This window comes from Aotus nancymaae, unplaced genomic scaffold, assembly GCF_030222135.1.
Source record: "Aotus nancymaae isolate 86718 unplaced genomic scaffold, 86718_ANA_hifiasm-v0.15.2.pri h1tg000053l, whole genome shotgun sequence".
In the NCBI taxonomy this organism is placed as follows: domain Eukaryota; kingdom Metazoa; phylum Chordata; class Mammalia; order Primates; family Aotidae; genus Aotus; species Aotus nancymaae.
The window spans coordinates 12,910,636-12,932,058 of record NW_026988467.1 but is presented as its reverse complement, the minus strand read 5'-3'; the positions used below and the strand labels follow the sequence as shown (position 1 = coordinate 12,932,058).

Here is a 21,423-nt window from a genome sequence, read left to right as displayed (position 1 = left end):
CCCTAGCAAACCCAGAGGTGTTTCTGAGGTCCACAACGATATCCCACATTCGGGATCGGAAAGAGAAAAAGGGCCAAAGAGGCAAAGGTGGGGAGGGCTAGGGCTGCTCAACAGTCCAAGCGCCCCTCACGTTGCAGTGGGTGCGTCTGCGGTCAGGTTCTCCGCTCCCTCTCCTCGTACCCCACCCCACCCCACGTTCGGGGTGTGTGAGGGCAGCTACCGATGCCAGCTCCCCAGCTCCATCCCGGATGCGGGGGTGAGCTGAGAATGGCTATCCCTGCTACCCCCCAGCCCCCAATTCTTCACCAGTAGCGAAGGGAGGGAGTGGGGCCCCGAGGCGGGGAGGGCTTAGCTCCGGGGCAGGCCCCGCTCGCTGCCCGGCGTACCTGGCTCTCGGCTGCGGGGATGCCAGACTCGAGCTCGCACAGTGCGCGGAAGTTGTGCAGCTCGAAGTCGGCGTCGACCTGGAGGGAAAAGGTCACCTCGGAGAGGTCCCTCCGCACACAGTACACGGTGAGCAGCATGGCCCGGGCCCGACCCGGCTCGGCTCGGCCCGGCCTGGGCGCTGGGCGCAGGGGAAGAGGCGGCGGCGTGGCCTGGCTGGTGCTGCGGGAGGACGGCGCGGGCTGCTCGCTCGCTCCCTCCCTCACACACGCTCAGTGAGTCACTCCCTCCCGCCCTCACTAACAAGCACGGCCGCCGACACCCGCCTGCGAGTCCGTCTGCCTGCCAGCCTGCCTCCCACTACTGCCGCCAAGCGTGCCGGCGGCCCGGCGCCCCGCCCCGCCGCAACGCGGCTGCCGTAAAGCCCGCCTCGCCTTCCCCGCCTTCGCGACGCAGCGGGAGGCGGGGCCGGGAAAGGGAGGAGGAAGCCCGGAGAGGATGAGAGGGGGAGGAGTGGGAAGGGGCGTGGGAGGAGAGAGGGAGGAAGGGCGAGAAAAGGGGAGGGAAGGAAAGGAACGCGGAGAAGGAAAACTCTGCTGACTGGTGGACTTAATGACAGAGGTCTGTGGAGGAGTCCCCAGTCTCGTTTATTCACCGAACAGGCATTGATTAAGCGCCTACCATGTGCCGGGCCCTAGTAATGCGGAAATGAATTTTTAAAAATCCTCCATAATTCTCAATCTAGTACAGGAGTTGGTTCTAAAACGTATTTTTCGAGGTAGAAACTGAGGCTCTGAGAGAGTAATTCACTTCCTGTCCCAATGATTTAGGATTAAAACCAAAATCACTACCCTCCGTAGGCTATAGAAGCCAACTGGCTATGGCCCACGCCTACCTCCTAGCCCCTTCTCCCCAGCCCTTCCCACATTCTCAGCCCTCCCAGTCACATAGCTCAGTTCCTCCAAGGCTCCATTCCCCTGTCTTGTAAATAATTTTCTCTCCACTCGGACTGTGTATGTTTCCTAGCCCTAACAACTCCCACCACCTAGCGCAGTGCCGTTTTGGACACAGCTTAGAATCTGCTCAATAAATATTTGCTACTTTAATGGCCTGTTTAAGGCGCATAACTGATGAGTGGTACAGGCCCAGAACTAACGTATGGATGAGTAAGGAAACCACAACCGAAAGACGAATTTGTAATGGATGCCAGATTAGCATCTTTCCATTTACTCCCACTCCCCCGTCCATGTGGGGAGCCCTCTTCCATTATAACAGGAGAGAAGGAGTAAATAAGATGGCTGTGGGTGCAGGTAAGTAGGTAGTTAAGTAGGCTGTTGGTGGCAGGAAAGGGAGAATTAGCAGCTGAAGGCTGTTAGAAAGAAAGTGACCCGGCGCGGTGGCTCACGCCTGTAATCCCAGTGCTTTGGGAGACTGAGGCGGGTGGATCACGGGGTCAGGGGTTGGAGACCAGCCTGATCAACATGGTGAAACACCGTCTCTACTAAAAATACATATACATACATACATATATATGTATATATGATATATAATATATGTATATGTTATATATGCACATATTATACATATATATGCATATATTATATATGTATATATTAGCCGGGCGTGGTGGCGCACGCCTGTAATCCCAGCTACTCGGAAGGCTGAGGAAGGAGAATTGCTTAAACCCGGGAGGCGGAAGTTGCAGTGAGCCGAGATGATGCCATTGCACTCCAGCCTGGGCAACAAGAGCAAAATTCTGTCTCAAAAAAAAAAAAAGAAGCATTTCATAGGTTTAAATGAAATATTGGTTGACTGCTAAAAAAAAAAAAGAAAAGAAAGAAAAGAAAAAGAAAAAAGAGAGAAAGTAGAGGAGCAGGGGATTGAGGAGAATGCTTATATCCCCTACAAGCAATAGAAAGCTTGACCATCAGTGGCTTAAACAAAGGAGGGTTTATTTTCTCAATGGAGGTAGACAACAGCATTAGTTGAGTGGCTCGATGATATCAGGGCCAATACTTCTGTAACTGACCTTTTCTTGAGGGTTGTAATATATGGCTGGCTGCCTCCACTTCATGCATCATTTTCCTATTCAAGGAAAAAGCTTGCCAGAAGTCCCTGTGCAGATTTTTGCTTACATCTCACTGGACAGAATTGTGTCACAAAGACTCAAGAGAGGCTAGGAAAGTGAGTATTTAGCTTTGCCTAAAGGACATAAACAGGGGAAAAGGGGATTGGGAATGGGTGTTAGGAAAGACATACACAGTGCCTTCTACAGTGAAGATTTGAAATAACCATTGCAAATTGAATCTAGTTTAGCAGAGAAATGTTCTAGGACTGCCCAGTGGTGGTATCAAGGAATCAGACGAGGCTGGAGTCATTGATTAATTGTTGTTAAATTTGTTCTAGTGGTGCTCAGGTTCCCTGGTCTGGCAGATTTCGTTCTCCAAAGGTGGCCATGACAGTGTCTCCCATCCTATATGCTCTTCCTACAATGTAATTATGACATTCCTCCCTTTCAGAAGTGGGGTGTTTGTACCTCCCTTAGAATCGTGGCTCAGCAGACTAACTCTGGCTTAAGTGACATTATGCATGTGATTTCCCTTCTTTTTTTTTTTTTTTTTGAGACAGGGTTTTGCTCCGTCACCCAGGCTGGAGTGCCATGGCACAATCATGGCTCACTGCAGCCTCCACCTCCCAGGCTCAAGCAATCCCTCCAGCTCAGCTTCCCCAGCAGCTGAAACACAGGTGTGCACCACAACAAGTAGCTATTTTTTTTTTTTTTAGTAGACATGAGGTCTTGCTCTGTTGCCCAGGCTTAATTTCCTTTTTATTATAATTTTACATTATTTTTAATTTTTAAAAAATAGGGATGAGGCCTTGCTCTGTTGACCAGGCTAATCTCCAAATTCTGGCCTCAAGTGATCCTCCCACCTTGGCCTCCCAAAGTGCTAGGATTACTGAAGTGAGCCATAGTACCCAGCCACTTTGTGTGATTTCTGAGGCTAGGTTTTGCCTGTGTCCACCTGGAGCCAGCAGTACTCACCCAGCATCCAGCAAGATAACCCAGACACCAATGGAGGGGACAGAACAATGGTGGACAGGCTCAGGGTAGAGCTGTTGCTTCTGGCATTGCTCCTACTCATGCAGATTTATTCAAATCAAACTATTGTGATGCTTTCAAGTAACTACTTCCAAGGTACCTTGTCTGCCCCCAAACCAGCTAATGCCACCACCAAGGGAGTTGGCAGTGCCCTGCAGTCAACTGACAGTCTCCTCATGGTCTTGCTTTCTCTTCTGTATTTCTGCTGTTAAGAAACATCTGCCAGGCACGGCAGCTCACGCCTGTAATCCCAGCACTTTGGCAGGCTGAGGGGGGCGGATCACAAGGTAAGGAGTTCAAGACCAGCCTGGACAATATGGTGAAGCCTGTCTCTACTAAAGTACAAAAATTAGCTGGGTGTGGTTGCAGGTACCTGTAGTCCCAGCTACTCGGGAGGCTGAGGCAGGAGAATCACTTGAACCCAGGAGGTGGAGGTTGCAGTGAGTCAAGATCACACTACTGCACTCCAGCCTGGGCAACAGAGCAAGACCCCATGTCAAAAAAAAAGAAAAAAGAAAGAAACGTCTGTACAAGAAAGAAATGTCTATACTTCCATGTCTTCTAAACCTCAGTGTCTCACCCATGTAATCCCAGCACTTTGGGAGCCCAAGGTGGGCGGATCATGAGGTCAGGAGTTCGAGACCAGCCTGGCCAATATGGTGAAATCCTGTCTCTACTAAAAAAATAGAAAAATTAACTGGGCATGGTGGCCCACGCCTGTAGTCCCAGCTACTCCAGAGGCTGAGGCAGGAGAATCGCTTGAAGCCAGGAGGCGGAGGTTGCAGTGAGCCAAAATCGTGCCACTGCACTCCAGCCTGGGAGACAGAGTGAGACTCTGTTTCAATAATAATAACGAGTATATTTTATCTTGTCTAGAAATAAAGACTGTGGAGTGGAGATTCAGTTTTCATTTGGTTTATTAAGTTTACAAGGCAGTAAAACTGCTAATATAAAAGGCTTCCATTGCTGGGGGTTGGGGGTGTCTCACACCTGTAATCACAGCACTCTGGGAGGCCGAAGCAGGAGGATCTAATGAGCCCAGGAATTGGAGACCAGCCTGGGCAACAGAGTCAGATCCCAGATCTACAAAAAAATTTTATTTTTATTTTATTTATTTACTTTTTGAGCTAGAGTCTCGTTCTGTCGCCCAGGCTGGAGTGCAGTGGTATGGTCTCAGTTCACTGCAACCTCCACTTCCCTGGTTCAAGTGATTCTCCTGCCTCAGCCTCCCAAGTTGCTGGGATTACAGGCCTGCATCACCATGCCTGATTAATTTTTATTTTTTTGTTTTGCTTTTATTTTCCAAGATGGAGTCTCACTCTGCCACCCAGGCTGGAGTGCAGTGGCACGATCTCAGCTTATTGCAACTTCCACCTCCCAGGTTCAAGCGATTCTTGTGCATCAGCCTCCTGAGTAGCTGGGATTACAGGCGCCCACCACCACACCTGGCCAATTTTTGCATTTTTAGTAGAGACAGGGTTTCACCATGTTGTCCAGGCTGGTTTCAAACTCCTGACTTCGGGTGATCTGCCCACCTGGGCCTCCCAAAGTGTGAGCCACAGCACCTGGCCATAATTTTTTTTTTTTTTTTTTTGATACGGAGTTTTGCTCTTGTCACCCAGGCTGGAGTGCAATGGCATGATCTTGGCTCACTGCCACCTCCACCTCCCAGGTTCAAGCCATTCTCCTGCCTCAGCCTCCCAAGTAGCTAGGACTACAGGTGGGTGCCACCATGCCCAGCTAATTGTATTTTTAGTAGAGACAGGGTTTCACCATGGTGGCCAGGCTGGTCTCAAACTTCTGACCTCAGGTGATCCAACTGCTTCGTCCTCCCAAAGTGCTGGGATTACAAGTATGAGCCACCATGCCTGGCCCAAAAACTTTTTCAAAAAAGAGATGGGCATGGTCACACACCTGTGGTCCCAGCTACTCAAGAGGCTTAGGTGGGATGATTGCTTGAGTCCTGGAGGTCAAGGCTGCAGTAAGCCATTATCATGCCACTCCAGCCTGGGTGACAGAGCAAGACCCAGTCTCAAAATTTTAAAAAGTTCCCATTACTCTATAAATCCTCAATGTATTGTGTCAGCAGTACTAATTTAATGCCAATATATTAAGTTTTACATTGTTAGGCTATCACTGTTCTTTTGGTAACTGAACTCTTTTTCCTCTGAGGATTTGGATTTGACATTGCATTTGACCGTTTATATAGTAATTGACATGTGCCAGGGCAATAGTAGACTGCAATCTACCCCCAAGTCCAAGCATCATCAGTAACTCTCGTTTATCCTTATAGAGTCAAATGGTAGGCATTTCATTTCACCTATTTCCCTTCCGTTCAACAAGCACACCAGATTCATTTAGGAGCTGGGCACAGTGGCTCATGCCTGTAATCCCAGCACTTTGGGAGGCTGAGATGGGCAGATCACTTGAAGTCAGGAGTTCGAAACTAGCCTGACCAACATGGTGAAATGCCATCTCTACTAAAAATACAAAAATTAGCTGGGCATGGTGGCATGCCTGTAGTCCCAGCTACTTGGAGGCTGAGGCACAAGAATTGCTTGAACTTGGGAGCCAGAGGTTGCAGTGAGCCAAGATTGTGCTACTGCTGTCTAGTCTGGGTGACAGAGTGAAACTCCATCTCAAAAAACAAAAAAAAAGATCTGTTTTGAAGGTAAAATCATAAACTTTGAAATTAAAAGGGCAAAGTCCAGGCACGGTGGCTCATGCCTGTAATCCCAGCACTTTGGGAGGCCGAGGTGGGCGGATCACCTGAGGTCAGGAGTTCCAGACTAGCCTGATCAACATGGAGAAACCCATCTCTACAAAAAAAAAAATACAAAATTGGCCAGGTGCAGTGGCACATGCCTGTAATCCCAGCTACTCGGGAGGCTGAGGCAGAAGAATCGCTTGAACCTGGGAGGCAGAGGTTGCAGTGAGCTGAGATCGTGCCATTGCTCTCCAGCCTGAGCAACAAGAGCAAAACTCTGTCTCAAAAAATAAAATAAAATAAAATAAAATAAACGACAAAAATGTAAAGGAGCCAAAACTATATATCAAGTATTTGGAAAGTAAAGACTGAAAGTTAACTTGCATTAAACTCACAAAAATTTTTATATTCTTTTCTGCAAATACTTTTTGCAAACAACAACTATGGATCAGAATAACAACATTTAAAACACATTTTGGGGTCTTTTTTTTTTAAGAGACATCATCTCACCCTGTTACCCAGGCTAGAGTTCACTGCAGCCTCAACCTCCCGGACTAAAGCAGTCCTCCTGCCTCAGCCTCCCAAGTAGCTGGGACTACAGGCGTGTGCCACCATTCCCAGCTAATTTTTATCTTTTTGTGGAGATGAGGGTCTTTCTATGTTGCCCAAGCTGTTCTAGAACTCCTAGGCTCAAGCAATCCTCTCACCTCATCTCCTAACGTGCTGGGATTACAGACACGAGCCATCATGCCCGACTTGAAACACATTTTTTTATGTCAATATTTTTAGATAGTTAGAATCTCGTCCTAAGCCTTAAAGTAGGTTTGATTCTGCAATACAATTTTTTACAACTGTCTCGACACACAGAAACCTATTTAAAAATAGACACTCCCTGAAGTCCTTTGTTCACAGGGTTACACACTGATGCTTAGATGTTCCAGTATCTAATATGGCCACAGTAGTCTTTTTTCCCCATCTTTAGAAACCTACATGGGAACAAGCAGATGGAACAGATCTGAAGCCACTGTGTGTGTGAATGAAAACTCTCTTTTGCTTCATGCTGAAATGCTGTACATCTATTTTGGATTGTATATTTGTGTTTTTATGCTTTGATTCATAGTAAATTGTTATGAAACTGATTTGCATTGAATACAAACTACAAATAAAAATATATCAGTGGCTGAAAAAAAAGTCAATACAACTTCTCCCTGATTCTCCTGGAACACTTGCTCTCGGAACTCAGCAGCCATGCTGTGAGGAAGCCCAAACTACAGCACACAGGGAGACCACACAGAGAAAATATGTGCAGTTGTTCCAGAAAGCAGCTCAGCTGAGGTCAAAGCTGATTAGTGGGAAAACCCACCGAGCATAGGAGTGAAGACACTTTCAGATGACTTCGACACTGGATGTTGAATCATCTTCAACTTAGAGTCTTTCCAGATGAGGTTTCCGACATCACGGAGCTGTCTCCACTGTACTCCTTTTGAATTTCTGACCTACAGAATCTATAAGCATAAATAAAATGAAAATACAAAGTAAAACCAAAATGAGATACCACTTTATGCTCACTAGATTGGCTAAAATAAAAAAGCCAGGGTTGGGTGCTGTGGTTCACACCTGTAATCCCAGCATTTGGGAGGCCAAGGCAGGCAAATCACTTGCAACCAGGAGTTCGAGAGCAGCCTGGGCAACATGGTGAAAACCTGTCTCTACTTAAAATATAAAAATTAGCAGGCTGTGGTGGCATGTGCCTGTAACTCAGCTACTCCGGAGGCTGAGGCAGAATTGCTTGAACCCAGGAGGTAGAGGTTACAGTGAGCTGAAAATTGAGAATGTACCACTGCACTCCAACCTGGGACACAGAGGGAGACTCTATCCAAAAAGATACTCAAAAAAAAAAAAAAAAAAAAAAAGGCCGCACACCATGGCTCAGGCCTATAATCTCAGCACTTTGGGAGGCTGAGGCAGGTGGATTATGAGGTCAGGAGCTCAAGACCAGCCTGGCCAATATAGGGAAACCCCATCTCTACTAAAAATATAAAAATTAGCCGGGCATGGAATCACCCACCTGTAATCCCAGTTGCTGGGTGGCTGAGACAGAAGAATCGCTTGTAACTGGGAGGTGGAGGTTGCCACTGTACTCCAGCCTGGGTAACAAGAGCGAAACTCCATCTCAAAAAAAAAACAGACAAAGTTAGACACAGAGTTACCAAATGATCCATCAATTCTACCCCAAAAAAAATACAAGAAAAACAAAAATATACATCTACACAAAAACTTATACACAAATGCTCATAGCAGCATTAGTCACAATAGCCAAAAAAGTAGAAACACGTCAAGCATGCATCCACCGATGAATGGATAAATAAAATGTGATATATCCATATATAGGAATATTATTTGGCAACCTAAAAATAAATATTAGTGTTACAGCTCTTTTAGAATTTGTCTGGCAGGTTTTCTGGTCTTCATTGGAAAACTCGTTTAAAAAAAATTTAAAAATAAGAAGTAGCGATATAGTGATTACTACTAACAGATATTTGGTATTAAAAAAAAAAGAAGTAGCAATATATACTACAACATAGATTAACTATGAAAATGTTATGCTAAGTTAAAGAAACCAGTCATAAAAGATACATACTGTATGAGTCCAATTATATGAAATATCCAGAAAAGGCAATCCATAACAGACAAAGTTTATTTTATTTTAACCTCCGCCTCCTGGGTTCAAGTGATTCTCCTGCCTCAGTCTCCTGAGTAGCTGGGATTACAGGCAGGTGCCACTACACCTGGCTAATTTTTGTATTTTTAGTAGAGATGGGGTTTCACCATGTTGACCAAGTTGATCTCGAACTCCTAACCTCAGGTGATCTGCCCGACTTGGCCTCCCAAAGTGCTGGGATGACAGGCGTGAGCCACCATGCCTAGCTGACAAAGCTTATTAGTGGTTGCCTAGGGCTTGTGGGGAATGGGGGGATGGCAGTATATGGGAAGTGACTGCTAATGGGTATAGAATATCTTTTCAGAGTGATGAAAATGTTCTAAAATTGATTTGTTGTGATTATTATACACCCCTGTGTATAAAGCAAGTACCATTGAATTGCACATTTTAAATGGGTGATTTTGTGATATGTGATTTAATCTCAATAAAGTAGTTAAAAATTAGTTTTGAAAAGTTCACACTGGCTGCTGAATGGAGAATGGGTTGTACTGGGGCAAAAGGAGAAACACAAAAATGTTTATGGGGCTAGAGAGGTGGCGTTGAAACAGAGAGAAGCAGGTGGATTAGAGAGATACTTTGAAAAGTCAACAGGACTTGCTAATGGGTTGGACCGGGAGAATGAAGGAGAGGGAGGAGTGACTTCTGAGTTAACGAAAAGTAAACCCAAGAAATGATACACAATCAATAAATCCCAGTATCCAAGATGTACTCTGTGTTGTACTGGATTCAGATCCAAGAATCTAGTACTTGGAATAGGTTAGGGTTAGATTTAGGATATTTTACAACACCCTCCCACCTAGATCCAACAAGCTTATGTGGCAGAGCCCCCCGCTAACGGTTCTGCTCACTGAACTCTCCCCACCACCTCCTGCCTCTCTTGAGAGAACCACTTCTGTAGCAGAGTTCCCACAGCTCTTTGCCAGTCAGCTTCTTTCCTCTTGGGCCTCGCCCCTTTTGGACTCTGCTCAGTAGACTCTTGGGATCTGGCTCAGAGTGTAGACTCCTACTTCTCTTATCACTCTATGAGATACACTTTGAACCTCCATTACCTGTGACCATAAATGGCTAGAGACATTTCCAGTCCTTAATTCTAAATCAGGATGAGATGGAGTAGAGGTTGAGAGGAAGAGCTCAGAACCCAGAATCCCGCTTCAGACCAGCAATGCTACCAAGAAGAATAGATCCCGTTTATTGATCATTGCTGTGTGTCAAACACCTTCCAAATGATTACTAACATTTCCTGATTGTTCACTTTGTGCCAGAAAACTCTTCTAAGTACTTTATGTGTACGGAGTCATTTAATCCTCACAGAAATCCTAGGACATATTATCTTCATTTTACAGATGAAACTGACGGATGGAGAAGGGACAGTCTCTTGCCTAAGGATACACAAGTAATAAATGGCAGCACAAGGATTCAAAGCAGGCAATCTGACTCAAGCTCAGTCCTCACCGCCAGCTTCTACTGCTACATGTAACACCTCATTTCATCCTGCTAGAAGTCCTCAGAGATAGGAGCTGTTAGTAATCATTCCCATTTCATGGATAAAGAAACTGAGGCATGGGGATTTTAATTAGTGTACCTGAGTTCACATCACTAGTAAATGGCAGACTCTCCAAATTAGAAGACAGTTGAAGAGTGAAAATATTTATTTTTATTTTTTTGTTTTCATTTTTTTGTTGCATTATTATTATTATTATTTTAATTTTTTTTTTGAGATGGAGTCTCACTCTGTTGCCTAGGGTGGAGCTCAGTGGTGCAATCTCGGCTCACTGCAACCTCCACCTCCCAGGTTCAAGTGATTCTCCTGCCTCAGCCTCCCTAGTAACTGGGATTACAGGTATGTACCACCATGCCTGGCTAATTTTTGTATTTTTAGTAGAGACAGGATTTCAGGATGTTGGCCAGGCTGGTCTCAAACTACTGACCTCAGGTGAGCTGCCTGCTTCGGCCTCCCAAAGTGCTGGGATTACAGGCATGAGCCACCATGCAGAAAATATTTATTTCTAACCTTTAGAGCACAAACTCTCTGCCTATATTAATTACATGGGGAGTAATTAATCCAAAACACTCACTTTCATCACCACATGGCGATCACCAGCAAAGTTCCTTTTTCTTTTTTTTTTTTTTTAAGACAGGGTTTCACCATGTTGGTCAGGCTGGTCTGGAATTCCCGACCTCAGGTGATCCGCCTGCCTTGGCCTCCAAAGTGCTTGGATTACAGGCGTGAGCCACCACGCCCGGCCTCTTTTTTTTTTTTTTTTTTTGAGACAGAATGTTGCTCTGTTGCCCCAGCTGGAGTGCAGTGTCATGATCTGGGCTCACTGCAACTCTACCTCCTGGGTTCAGGCGAGTTTCCTGCTTTGGTCTCCCAAATATCTGGGATTACAGGCGCCTGCCACTATACCCAGCTAATTTTTGTATTTATAATAGAGACAGGCTTCTCCATGTTGGCCAGGCTGGTCTCGAACTCCTGACTGAACTCCAGGTGATCAACCTGCCTCGGCCTCTCAGACTGCTAGGATTACAGGTGTGAGCTACAGTGCCTGGCCCAGCCAACAAAGTTTCTATCTACTTCTAGGTACTTGCCTAATTCTTCTCTACTAGAAAGAACAAACCAGCAAAGACATCTACCCTGGTTAGTTTTTATAACTCCTATAGTGGGAACTAAATTGCCCAAACACTGTAAATAACTGTTTCATACTTATGAACTATTGCTTTTAAAAAAGTCAAGTATATATTGTTAAGATTTCCCCTTATCATCAATTTCTGAATAGGTTGCTTGCTCGAAGAAGCCTCTCATTGTTTCTGGGATGTCAACTGATAGCTGATAGTGCTTTATTTTACTCATCTTACCTTAACACAAAAACTCTTTCCATTCCTAGGCCAGGATTGTGTGTGCATGTATAATGCAACACCTCCTCCATCTCCGGCTTACTTTTCCTAAGATCGGACAACCTTTCAGTCCCACTATATTCTGGGTCAACTCCTTCTCATTTCCAATGTACCTGTACTCACTGGGGTATCAAAGCATTTCAGGTAGTTATGGACTTTTCTCAGCGCTAACTTCTTTTTCTGGTTTGTTTTGTTGAGGCAGGGTCTCTCTCTGTCATCTAGGCTGGAGTGCAGTGGCATAATCACGGCTCACTGCAGCCTTGAACTCCTGGGCTCAAGCAGTACTCCCACCTAAGCCTCCAGAATTACTGGGACTACAGGCGTGCGCCACCACACTCAGATGATTATTTTTATTTTTTTTAAACAGATGGGGGTCTCACTATGTTGCCCAGGCTGGTCTCTACCACCTGGTCTCAAGTGAGCCTCCCACCTCTGCCTCCCAAAGCTCTAGGATTACAAGCAAGAGCCACCTTGCCTGGCCAACCTCTGGACTGACATAAACTTACTTCACTTACTCCATAGCCATCTGAGAATGGCTGTTATTTATTTTTATTTATTTATTTAATTTATTTATTGAGATGGAGTCTTGCACTGTCACCCAGGCTGTAGTGCAGTGGCACGATCTCAGCTCACTGCAATCTCCATCTCCTGGGTTCAAGCAATTCTCCTGCCTTAACCTTCCGAGTAGTTGGGATTACAGGTGTACGACACCATGCCCAGCTATTTTTTTTGTATTTTTAGTAGAGACGGGGTTTCACCATGTTGACCAGGATGGTCTCTATCTCCTGACCTCGTGATCCATCTGCCTTGGCCTCCCAAAGTGCTGGGATTACAGGTGTGAGCCACTGAGCCCAGCCTATTTATTTTTTTAAGAGATGGGGTCTCACTATATTGCCCAGGCTGGAGCGCAGTGGGTATTTACAGGTATGATCATACTGCACTACAGCCCAGAACACCTGGGCTCGAGCAATCCTCCCCCTTCAGCCTCCCAAGTAGCTGGGACTACAGAGGTATATGAATAGGTGGTCAGACATGCTTCATCATACCGTCTTCCCTTTGGAATTCAGGCACAGCTAACCAGCACTAACACTAAAACAGTGCACTGGTTCCATCTTGGCTCACTGCAACCGCTGCTTCCCAGCCTCAGGCAATCCTCCCACCTCAGCCTCCCAAGTAGCTGGGACCATAGGCACGTGCCACCACATCTGGCTAAATGTTGTATTTTTTTGTAGAGACAGGGGTCTCACCATGTTGCCCAGTCTGGTCTTGAACTCCTGGTCTCAAGGTCTCTCAAAGTGTTGGGATTACAGGCGTGAGCCACTGCCCAGCTAGAACAGATTTTTTGTAGCAGTAAGATACCAACATGACAGATAGCACACCCTGAGGGAAATCAAAGGTAAAATATGTTGTTTTTTTTTTTTTTTTTTGAGACAGTTTCGCTCTTGTTGCCCAGGCTGGAGTGCAATGGCATGATCTTGGCTCACTGTAACCTCCGCCTCCTGGGTTCAAGTGATTCTCCTGCCTCAGCCTCCCGAGTAGCTGTAGTAGTTTGTATTTTTAGTAGAGATGGGGTTTCTTCATGTTTGTTAGGCTGGTCTAGAACTCCGGACCTCAGGTGATCTGCCTGCCTTGACCTCCCAAAGTGCTGGGATTACAGGCATGAGCCACCGTGCCTGCCCTGTTTTGACATATTTTTAAATGGCCCAGCAAAGCTGTCTGTAATCTGATAAGAAACATTTGCAATCTATTCTCTCCAAAGCCTGCTACCTGGAGGATTCATCTACATAATATCCTTGGTCTCTACAATCCCTTATCCTAACCCAGACAACTCCCGTATATGGATTCCAGGGCTTTAGATAAACTGTCAACCAATTGCCAAGCAGAAACATCTGTGAATTCACCCGGGACCCGGGAAGTCCAAACCAATGCACATCTTACAAGTATTAACTGATGTCTTATGTCTACCTAAAATGTATAAAACCCAAGCTGTAGCCCGAACACCTTGGGCAAGTTCTCAGGATCTCTTGGGGCTGTATCACAAGCCACGGTCACTCACATTTGGTTCAAAACTAAATCTCTTCGAATATTTTACAGTTTGACTCTTTTCGTCTACATCCCTTTCACATAATAAAAGTTTTCATAGCCAGGCCTCCCAGGCCTGTGGCGGAGTCCCCACTCATCCTGGTCTGCGTATTAGACCCTAGCTTTCACGAAGTGACACGTGAATAAACAGGTTCTGCCGCTTCGCTCATGAGAGGTTGGATTATAAACCAGAACGTAGTTCTCTAAAAGGCACAATGGAATTTCTACTTTTCTAGTAATTATGTCAGTGGGAGGCCTCTCTGGAGCCCAATAAACTCCTCCTGCCCCCATGCAGTCTCTCTTCTAGTCAGCACTGAATAAAGTCTGTCCAACTCCATAGCATTAATTTTCATATTTATTTATTTATTCAAAGATGGAGTCTTGTTCTGTCGCCCAGGCTGGAATGCAGTGGCGTGATCTCCGCTTACTGTAGCTTCTGCCGCCGAGGTTCAAGTTGATTCTCCTGCCTCAGCCTCCCGAGTAGCTGGGATTACAGGCACGCGCCACCACGCCCGGCTAATTTTTGTACTTTTAGTAGAGACAGGGTTTCGCCATGTTTGCCAGGCTGGTCTCGCACACCTGACCTCAAGTGATGCACCCGCCTCAGCCTCCCAAAGTGCTGGGATTACAGGCACGAGCGACCGAGCGCCCGGCCTTCACCCATTATTTGTCAGGAAATGTCTGGCCAGCCTAATATTTGCAGGTGTAACTAAAAACTTCTGTCTTATCCTGAAGAAATGCTCTTGCACGACTGAACTAGCTTCACAGGCACAGTTCTGCACCTTTTCACTGCTTCACCATAGCCAGCCCCGACAGGCCTCAAGCGTCGGTTTCCTCCCTGGGTGCACCAGCCAAAACCAGGACTTTGCACGAGGCTGGGGCAAAGGACCCTGGAAAGCCTCTCCTCCGCGCCCAGCGTCACAGCCGCCTTCGCGGAGAGTTTTGCGGAAGCGCGCTTGGGCAGCATCACGTGCCTGCGACGTAATCTCCCAATGGGCAGCAGCGCTTGCTCACGTGACACGCGCAGGCCAATGCCTGGCGCCCGCGCACTTGGCTCCCGGTTGCTAGGCGACCCCAGCCCGATTATGGCGGCTGTAGTTCATCCTACTTAGGTACCTCTGGTAGGTGCGGATGGCTTGGATCCTTGGCTTCTCCTGGCTGCCGCTTGCACACTGGCGAATGTCCGGAGTGGCGGCCCCCTTCGAGGCTTGTACGAGGGCGTCCTGGCATCCGCGGTCAAGCGGGCCCTGCTGCTTCTGGGGCTGACCCTGCGGCTGGCTAGGCCCGGTCCACTCACGGACGCCCTGCTTTGGCTTGCTCAGCTCAGGAGGACCCGAGTCGACCCTGTGTCGGGCAGGGGTGTGGCTGAGGCAGTGGTGGGCAGGGAAACTAGTGCCTGCCTGGTGGTACTCACGGGTATGGAGCTTCCTGCAGACCTTGTGGCTTACTTCAGGTTTTGTTGCTTTGGTCACCGAGGAGGAATGCTTAGTAGGGACTCTGTAGGAGGCTGCTTGCCCCAAATGGTTACTGTCTTGAATAGTTGTTGAGTGAAAAGTAATGTGTTTCGATTAAATGTATATACGTGTATGTATATGTGTGTGTGTATATATAATATATATTCCCATAAATGAAAAGATTTAAATATTATTTTGTGGGGGGGTGTTAATGTATTTTACATTAAAAAAAAACAAAAAGATATCCCGTCGACCGGACTCAGTGGCTCACGCCTCTAATCCTAGCATTTTGGGAGGCTGAGGCTGTCGGATCACCTGAGGTCAAGAAGTCAAGACCAGCCCGGCCAACATGGTGAAACCCCGTCTCTACAAAAATACAAAAATTAGCCGGGCATGATGGCGGGTGCCTGTAATCCCAGCTACTCGGGAGGCTGAGGTGGGAGAATCACTTCAACCCAGGAGGCAGAGGTTGCAGTAAGCCGAGATCGCGCTATTGCCCTCCAGCCTGGGCCATAGAGTGAGACCCCGTCTCAAAACAACAACAACAACAACAACAAAAATAATCCTGTTTTTGGGATATCTAATAATAGTGGCAATCTTTCTGCTTTTCAGGATTTTCAGTCTAGAAATGGTTGTGGAGTGCCTGGGACTTGTATGTAGCTCACTGTTTATTAGAGGGTTTGGTATTTCACGTGTACTTAATTTATATTTGGATTGGATTTTACTTAATTTCTAATCATCAGTCTGTGAACTAAAGTGAACAAACAGGTTTCAGTGCCCTTTGTTTTCAGACATAAGGAAACTTGACCGGAGAAATTACAGTCATGCGATGTTTAACAGACATATGAGAAATGCATTTTAGGTGACTCTCTTGTTCATTGGAATATCATAGAGTGTACTTTCTTTTTTTTTTTTTTTTTTTGAGACGGAGTTTCGCTCTTGTTACCCAGACTGGAGTGCAATGGCGCGATCTCGGCTCACACCGCAACCTCCGCCTCCTGGGTTCAGGCAATTCTCCTGCCTCAGCCTCCTGAGTAGCTGGGACTACAGGCACACGCCACCATGCCCAGCTAATTTTTTGTATTTTTAGTAGAGACGGGGTTTCACCATGTTGACCGGGATGGTCTCGATCTCTTGACCTCGTGATCCACCCGCCTCGGCTTCCCAAAGTGCTAGGATTACAGGCGTGAGCCACCGCGCCCGGCCCTTTTTTTTTTTTTTTTTGAGACAGGGTCTTGCTGTGTCACCCAGGCTGCAGTGCAGTGATGCCATCACAGCTCACTGCAGCCTTGACCTGCTGTGATTCTTCTGCCTCAGCCTCCTGAGTAGCTGGGATTTACAGGCATGCATCACCATGCCAGGCTAATTTTTAAAAAATTAAGTTATATATTTTTTGTATATTTTAATTTTCTTTTTATAGAGAAAGGGCCTTGCTATGTTGCTTAGGCTGGTCTTGAACTCCTGGTCTCAAGCAGTCTGCTCTGCCTGCCTCAGCCTCCCAAAGTGCTGGGATCACAGGTGTGAGCTACTATGCCCAGACCACACTGGCTAATTTAAAATTTATCTGTATAGACAGGGTTTCTCCCTCTGTTGCCCAGTCTGGTCTCCAACTCCTGGGCTCAACCAGTTTTCCTGCCTTGGCCTCCTGAAGTGCTGGAATTACAGACATGAGCCACTAAGCCCTGCCCATAGAGTGTACTTATGCAAACCTAGATGGTATAGCCTATTACATACCTAGGCTATATAATACAGCCTATTGCTCCTAGGCTACAAATCTCTACAGCATGTTACTGTACTAAATACTGTAGGCAATTGTTTTTGTTTGTTTGTTTGTTTGAGACTAAGTCTCGCTCTTGTTGCCCAGGCTGGAGTGCAGTGGCATGGTCTTGGCTCACTGCAAACTCCGCCTTCCGGGTTCAAGTGATTCTCGTAGCTGGGATTACAGGCACCTGCCACCAAGCCCTGCAACCCAGCCAGGGTGACAAGAGCTAATTTTTTTTTGTATTTTTAGTAGAGATGGGGTTTCGCCATGTTGGCCAGGCTGGTCTGGAACTCCTAACCTCAGGCGATCTGCCCACCTCGGTCTCCCAAAACACTAGGAATGTAAGTGTCAGCCACTGTACCGAAAGTGTTAGGATTATAGGTGTGAGCCACTGCACCCGGCTACTATAGGCAATTGTAACACAATGGTTAGTATTTTTGTATCTAAACATAGAAAAGGTACAATAAAAATATAGTATTGCAATATGATGGGACCACTGTCTTATATGCAGTCTGTTGTTGACTCAAGATTATGTGACTTGACTGTGCTCAGTGTATTGCATGGAGAGAGTTAGTGCTTCTCAAACATGAGTGTGTGTAGTAACCACTTAGGGATCTTGTTAAACAGCATATTTGGATTCATTAGGTCTGGAGCAGGTCCTGAGAATTTCTGCAGTTCTGACAAGCTCCCAGGTGTAGATGATTCTGCTGGTCTGATGCATGTCTCAAATGGCAGTAGCCCTAAGTGACACGATTAATAGCACAGTTGCCTCCTTTCCATATCTGATTCTTATGCCCAAATTCTTAACATTTATGAAATTTTGGTTACATATGAAGAGAAAGTCATAGGATGGAAATGAAAATAGCGTTGCCTAGATAGAATTTTTATAGAGGATTCATTTTGCTGATTTTATTATTTGACAATCTGCTAATTCACAATATTAGAAATAACGGTTTTAAAAGTATCAAGCTGGCCAGGTGCAGTAACTTTCACCTGTTATCCCAGCACTTTGGGAGGCCGAGGCTGGCGGATCACTTGAGGTTAGGAGTTCGAGACCAGCCTGGCCAACATGGTGAAATCCGTCTCTACCAAAAACACAAAAATTAGCCAGGCATGGTGGCAGGCGCCTGTAGTCCCAGCTACTCAGGAGGCTGAGGCAGGAGAATCACTTGAACCTGGGATGCAGAGGTTACAGTGAGCCGAGATTGCAGCACTGCACTCCAGCTTGGGGGACAAGAGTGTGACTTTATTTAAAAAAAAAAAAAAAAGTCTTTAACCAGCCTGTAATCCTAGCACTTTGGGAGGTTGAGGCAGGAGGATCACTTAAGCCCAGGAGTTCAAGACTAGTCTGGGAAATATAGCAAGACTTAATCTCTACAGAGACTGTAAAGAATTAGCAAAATATCATTAAATCAGTTATGGTTCCTTAATAAATAAATAAATAAATAAATAAATAAAAGAATTAGCAAAAGAATTAGCAGGGCATGGTGACATGCTCCTGTACTCCCAGTTTCTCGGGGGGCTCAGGCAGGAGAACCACTTGAACCCAGGATGTCAAGGCTGCAGTAAGCCGTGATTGTGCCACTGCACTCCACCCCAGGGTGACAGCAAGAAAGATTTTATTCAAATAGAGAGGTGAAATTTTCCCTGACATTGAAGTTCATACTTAACTTAGAGGACCCATACATCTGTAGTTGACTCATGCTGACTGACCAAGTATCCCTAGCCCTTTGGTTCTTCAAAAAGCTTCATCGGATGAGTTCACCCCTACTGTTCTTTTATTTTTATTTCAGACATGTGGTCTTGCTCTGTGGCCCTACTGGAATGCAGTGGCACGATCACAACTCACTGCAGCCTTGAACTCCTAAGCTCAAGTGATCCTCCCATCTCAGCCTCCTGAGTAGCTAGGACTGTAGGCAAGTGCACCATGCCAAGCTAATTTTTGTATTTTTTGTAGAGACAGGGTTTTACTATGTTGCCCAGACTGGTCTTGAACTCCTGGGCTAAATCAATCTGCTCACCTTGGCCTCCCAAAGTGCTGGGATTACAGATGTGAGCCACTGCAACGGCCAGAGGTCACCCCTACGGTTCTGAATACAAAGACTAAGCAGTGAAGACTAGCCAATATTTGCTCTATTTACAAGAGAAGAAATTTCAGATGACTTAAGAAAAATTAGACATCCAGGAATGCAGCACAGTGATTAATAGAACTGACAGGGTTTCATTTATGTAAAAGCTTATGTAAAGTATTTTATTACCATTAGGAAACATTTTAATGGCTTGGCAGGGTAGCTCACGCCTGTAATCCCAGCCCTTTGGGAGGCTGAGGTGGGCAGATCACTTGAAGTCAGGAGTTTGAGACCAGCCTGGCCAACATGGTGAAACCCTGTCTCTACTAAAAATACAAAAATCAGCTGGGTGTGGTAGTGCGTGCCTGTAATCCCAGCTCCTTAGGAACCTGAGGCAGGAGGATGTCTTGGACCTGGGAGGTAGAGGTTGCAGTGAGCTGGGTGACAGAGTAAGACTCCATCTCAAAAAAAAAAAAGAAAGCAAAGACAAGATTTGAAGGTCTCAAATAGGATCTTTGACTCAGATACGGTATTGTGATTTTCTTTTTTTTGAGACGAAGTCCTGCTCTTTCGCCCAGGGTGGAATGCAGTGGTGAAATTTTAGCTTACTGCAATCTTTGCCCCCTGGATTCAAGGGATTCTCTTGCCTCAGCCTCCTGAGCGACTGGGCTTATGGGCATGCCCCACCACACCTGGCTAATTTTTATATCTTTAGTAGAGATGGGGTTTCACCATCTTGACCAGGCTGGTCTCAAACTCCTGACCTAAGATGATCTACTCGCTTCGGCCTCCCAAAGTTCTGGGATTGCAGGTATGAGCTACCATGCCCAGCCATTTATTAATTTTTGATAGCTCCTCTTGCTATTTCTTCAAGTTTACTAATTTTTTAGCAGCGTTTAATATACAGTTAATTCTATCCTTGGTGATTTTCATTTCAGACATTATAGTTTTCATCTCTAGAAGTTCAATTATATTTTTTTGCATCTCCCATGTATCTCCCTAACAGTTTGAACCTGTGGAATCTAGTCATGGCAACTGTTTTAATGTCTTTGACACTAATTCCAACATCTGTGTCACTTCTGGGTAAGTTTTATTAATGACTGATTTGTCCCCTCATCATGGGTCATATTTTCTCATCTCTCTACATGCCAGGTAATTTTTGATTATGTGCCAGATATTATGAATTTAACTTGTTTGATGCTAGATATTTTTATATTGCTATCCCCTTGAGCATTGTTGTGGGGTACAGTTAAGTTACAAAAAAAAGTTTGATCCTTTTGGGTCTTGCTTTTAAGATTTGTTAGGAAGGGTGGGGTGCAGTGGCTGGCGCCTGTAATCCCAACACTTTTGGAGGCCAAGGTGGGCAGATCACCTGAGGTCAGGAGTTCGAGACCATCATATGGTGAAACCCCATGTCTACTAAAAATACAAAAATTATCTGGGCATGGTGGCAGGCACCTGTAACCCTAGCTACTCAGGAGGCTGAGGCAGGAGAATCACTTGAACGCAGGAGAATCACTTGAACCCAGGAGGTGGAGGTTGCAATGAGCTGGGATCATGCCACTGCACTTCAGCCTGGGCAACAGAGCAAGACTCTGTCTCAAAAAAAAAAAAGAAAGATTTATTAGGCAGGACCAGAGCAATGCCAACTCTAAGGCTAATTATTCCCCTGAGGCAAGACCTTCATAAGTACTCTTTCCAATGCCCCATAAATTATGAGTTTTTCCAATTGGGATCATAGGAGTAGGCGCTATTCCCTCTAATCCAGTGGTCCCCAGTCTCCAGGCCTTGGACTAGTACCAGTTGGTGGCCTGATAGGAAGTGGGCTGCACAGCAGGAGGTGAGTGGCAGGTGAGCGAACATTACTGCCTGGGCTCTGTCTCCTGTCAGATCAGCTGCAGCATTCAGTTCTCATGGGAGCACAAACCCTATTGTGAACTGTGCACTTGAAGGATCTAGGTTGCCCATGCCTCATGAGAATCAAATGAACATCTGATGAACTGAGGTGGAAGAGTTTCATTCTGAAATTCCAAAAAGATTAGGAACCGCTGCTGTAATCCTTTTATGTGGTTCTTTCTCCAGCCTTGTGTAGTTTTCTTACACTTGTGTCCTCAGCAGTACTCTGCTAAATGCTAGAGGGGGACCCTTGACAGATCTCTGGGGTACTGTCTGAACAGCTCCCTTTCTCTGGTACTCTGTCCTTTCAATCTGGCTGCCTTGGTCTCCCTGGACTCAGCTCTGTCTCCTT

At 45.9% G+C, this 21,423-nt stretch overlaps 1 protein-coding gene and 1 non-coding gene across 3 annotated transcripts in view; one reads left to right on the top strand and one right to left on the bottom strand.

The window, feature by feature from the left end:
• Nucleotides 1-524, bottom strand: part of DDI2 (DNA damage inducible 1 homolog 2) — a 55,544-nt gene extending 55,020 nt beyond the window's left edge. For both annotated transcript variants that reach the window (XM_064363333.1, XM_064363335.1), the window contains exon 1: nucleotides 387-524. In XM_064363333.1, coding sequence (XP_064219403.1) covers nucleotides 387-524 — 138 coding nt within the window. The remainder of the gene's footprint in view (nucleotides 1-386) is intronic.
• An 8,089-nt stretch (nucleotides 525-8,613) lies between these two features.
• LOC135269544 (U7 small nuclear RNA) lies at nucleotides 8,614-8,675 on the top strand. Its single transcript, XR_010337805.1, has one exon. It is a non-coding gene; the product is annotated as a U7 small nuclear RNA (small nuclear RNA).
• Nucleotides 8,676-21,423: the final 12,748 nt, after the last annotated feature.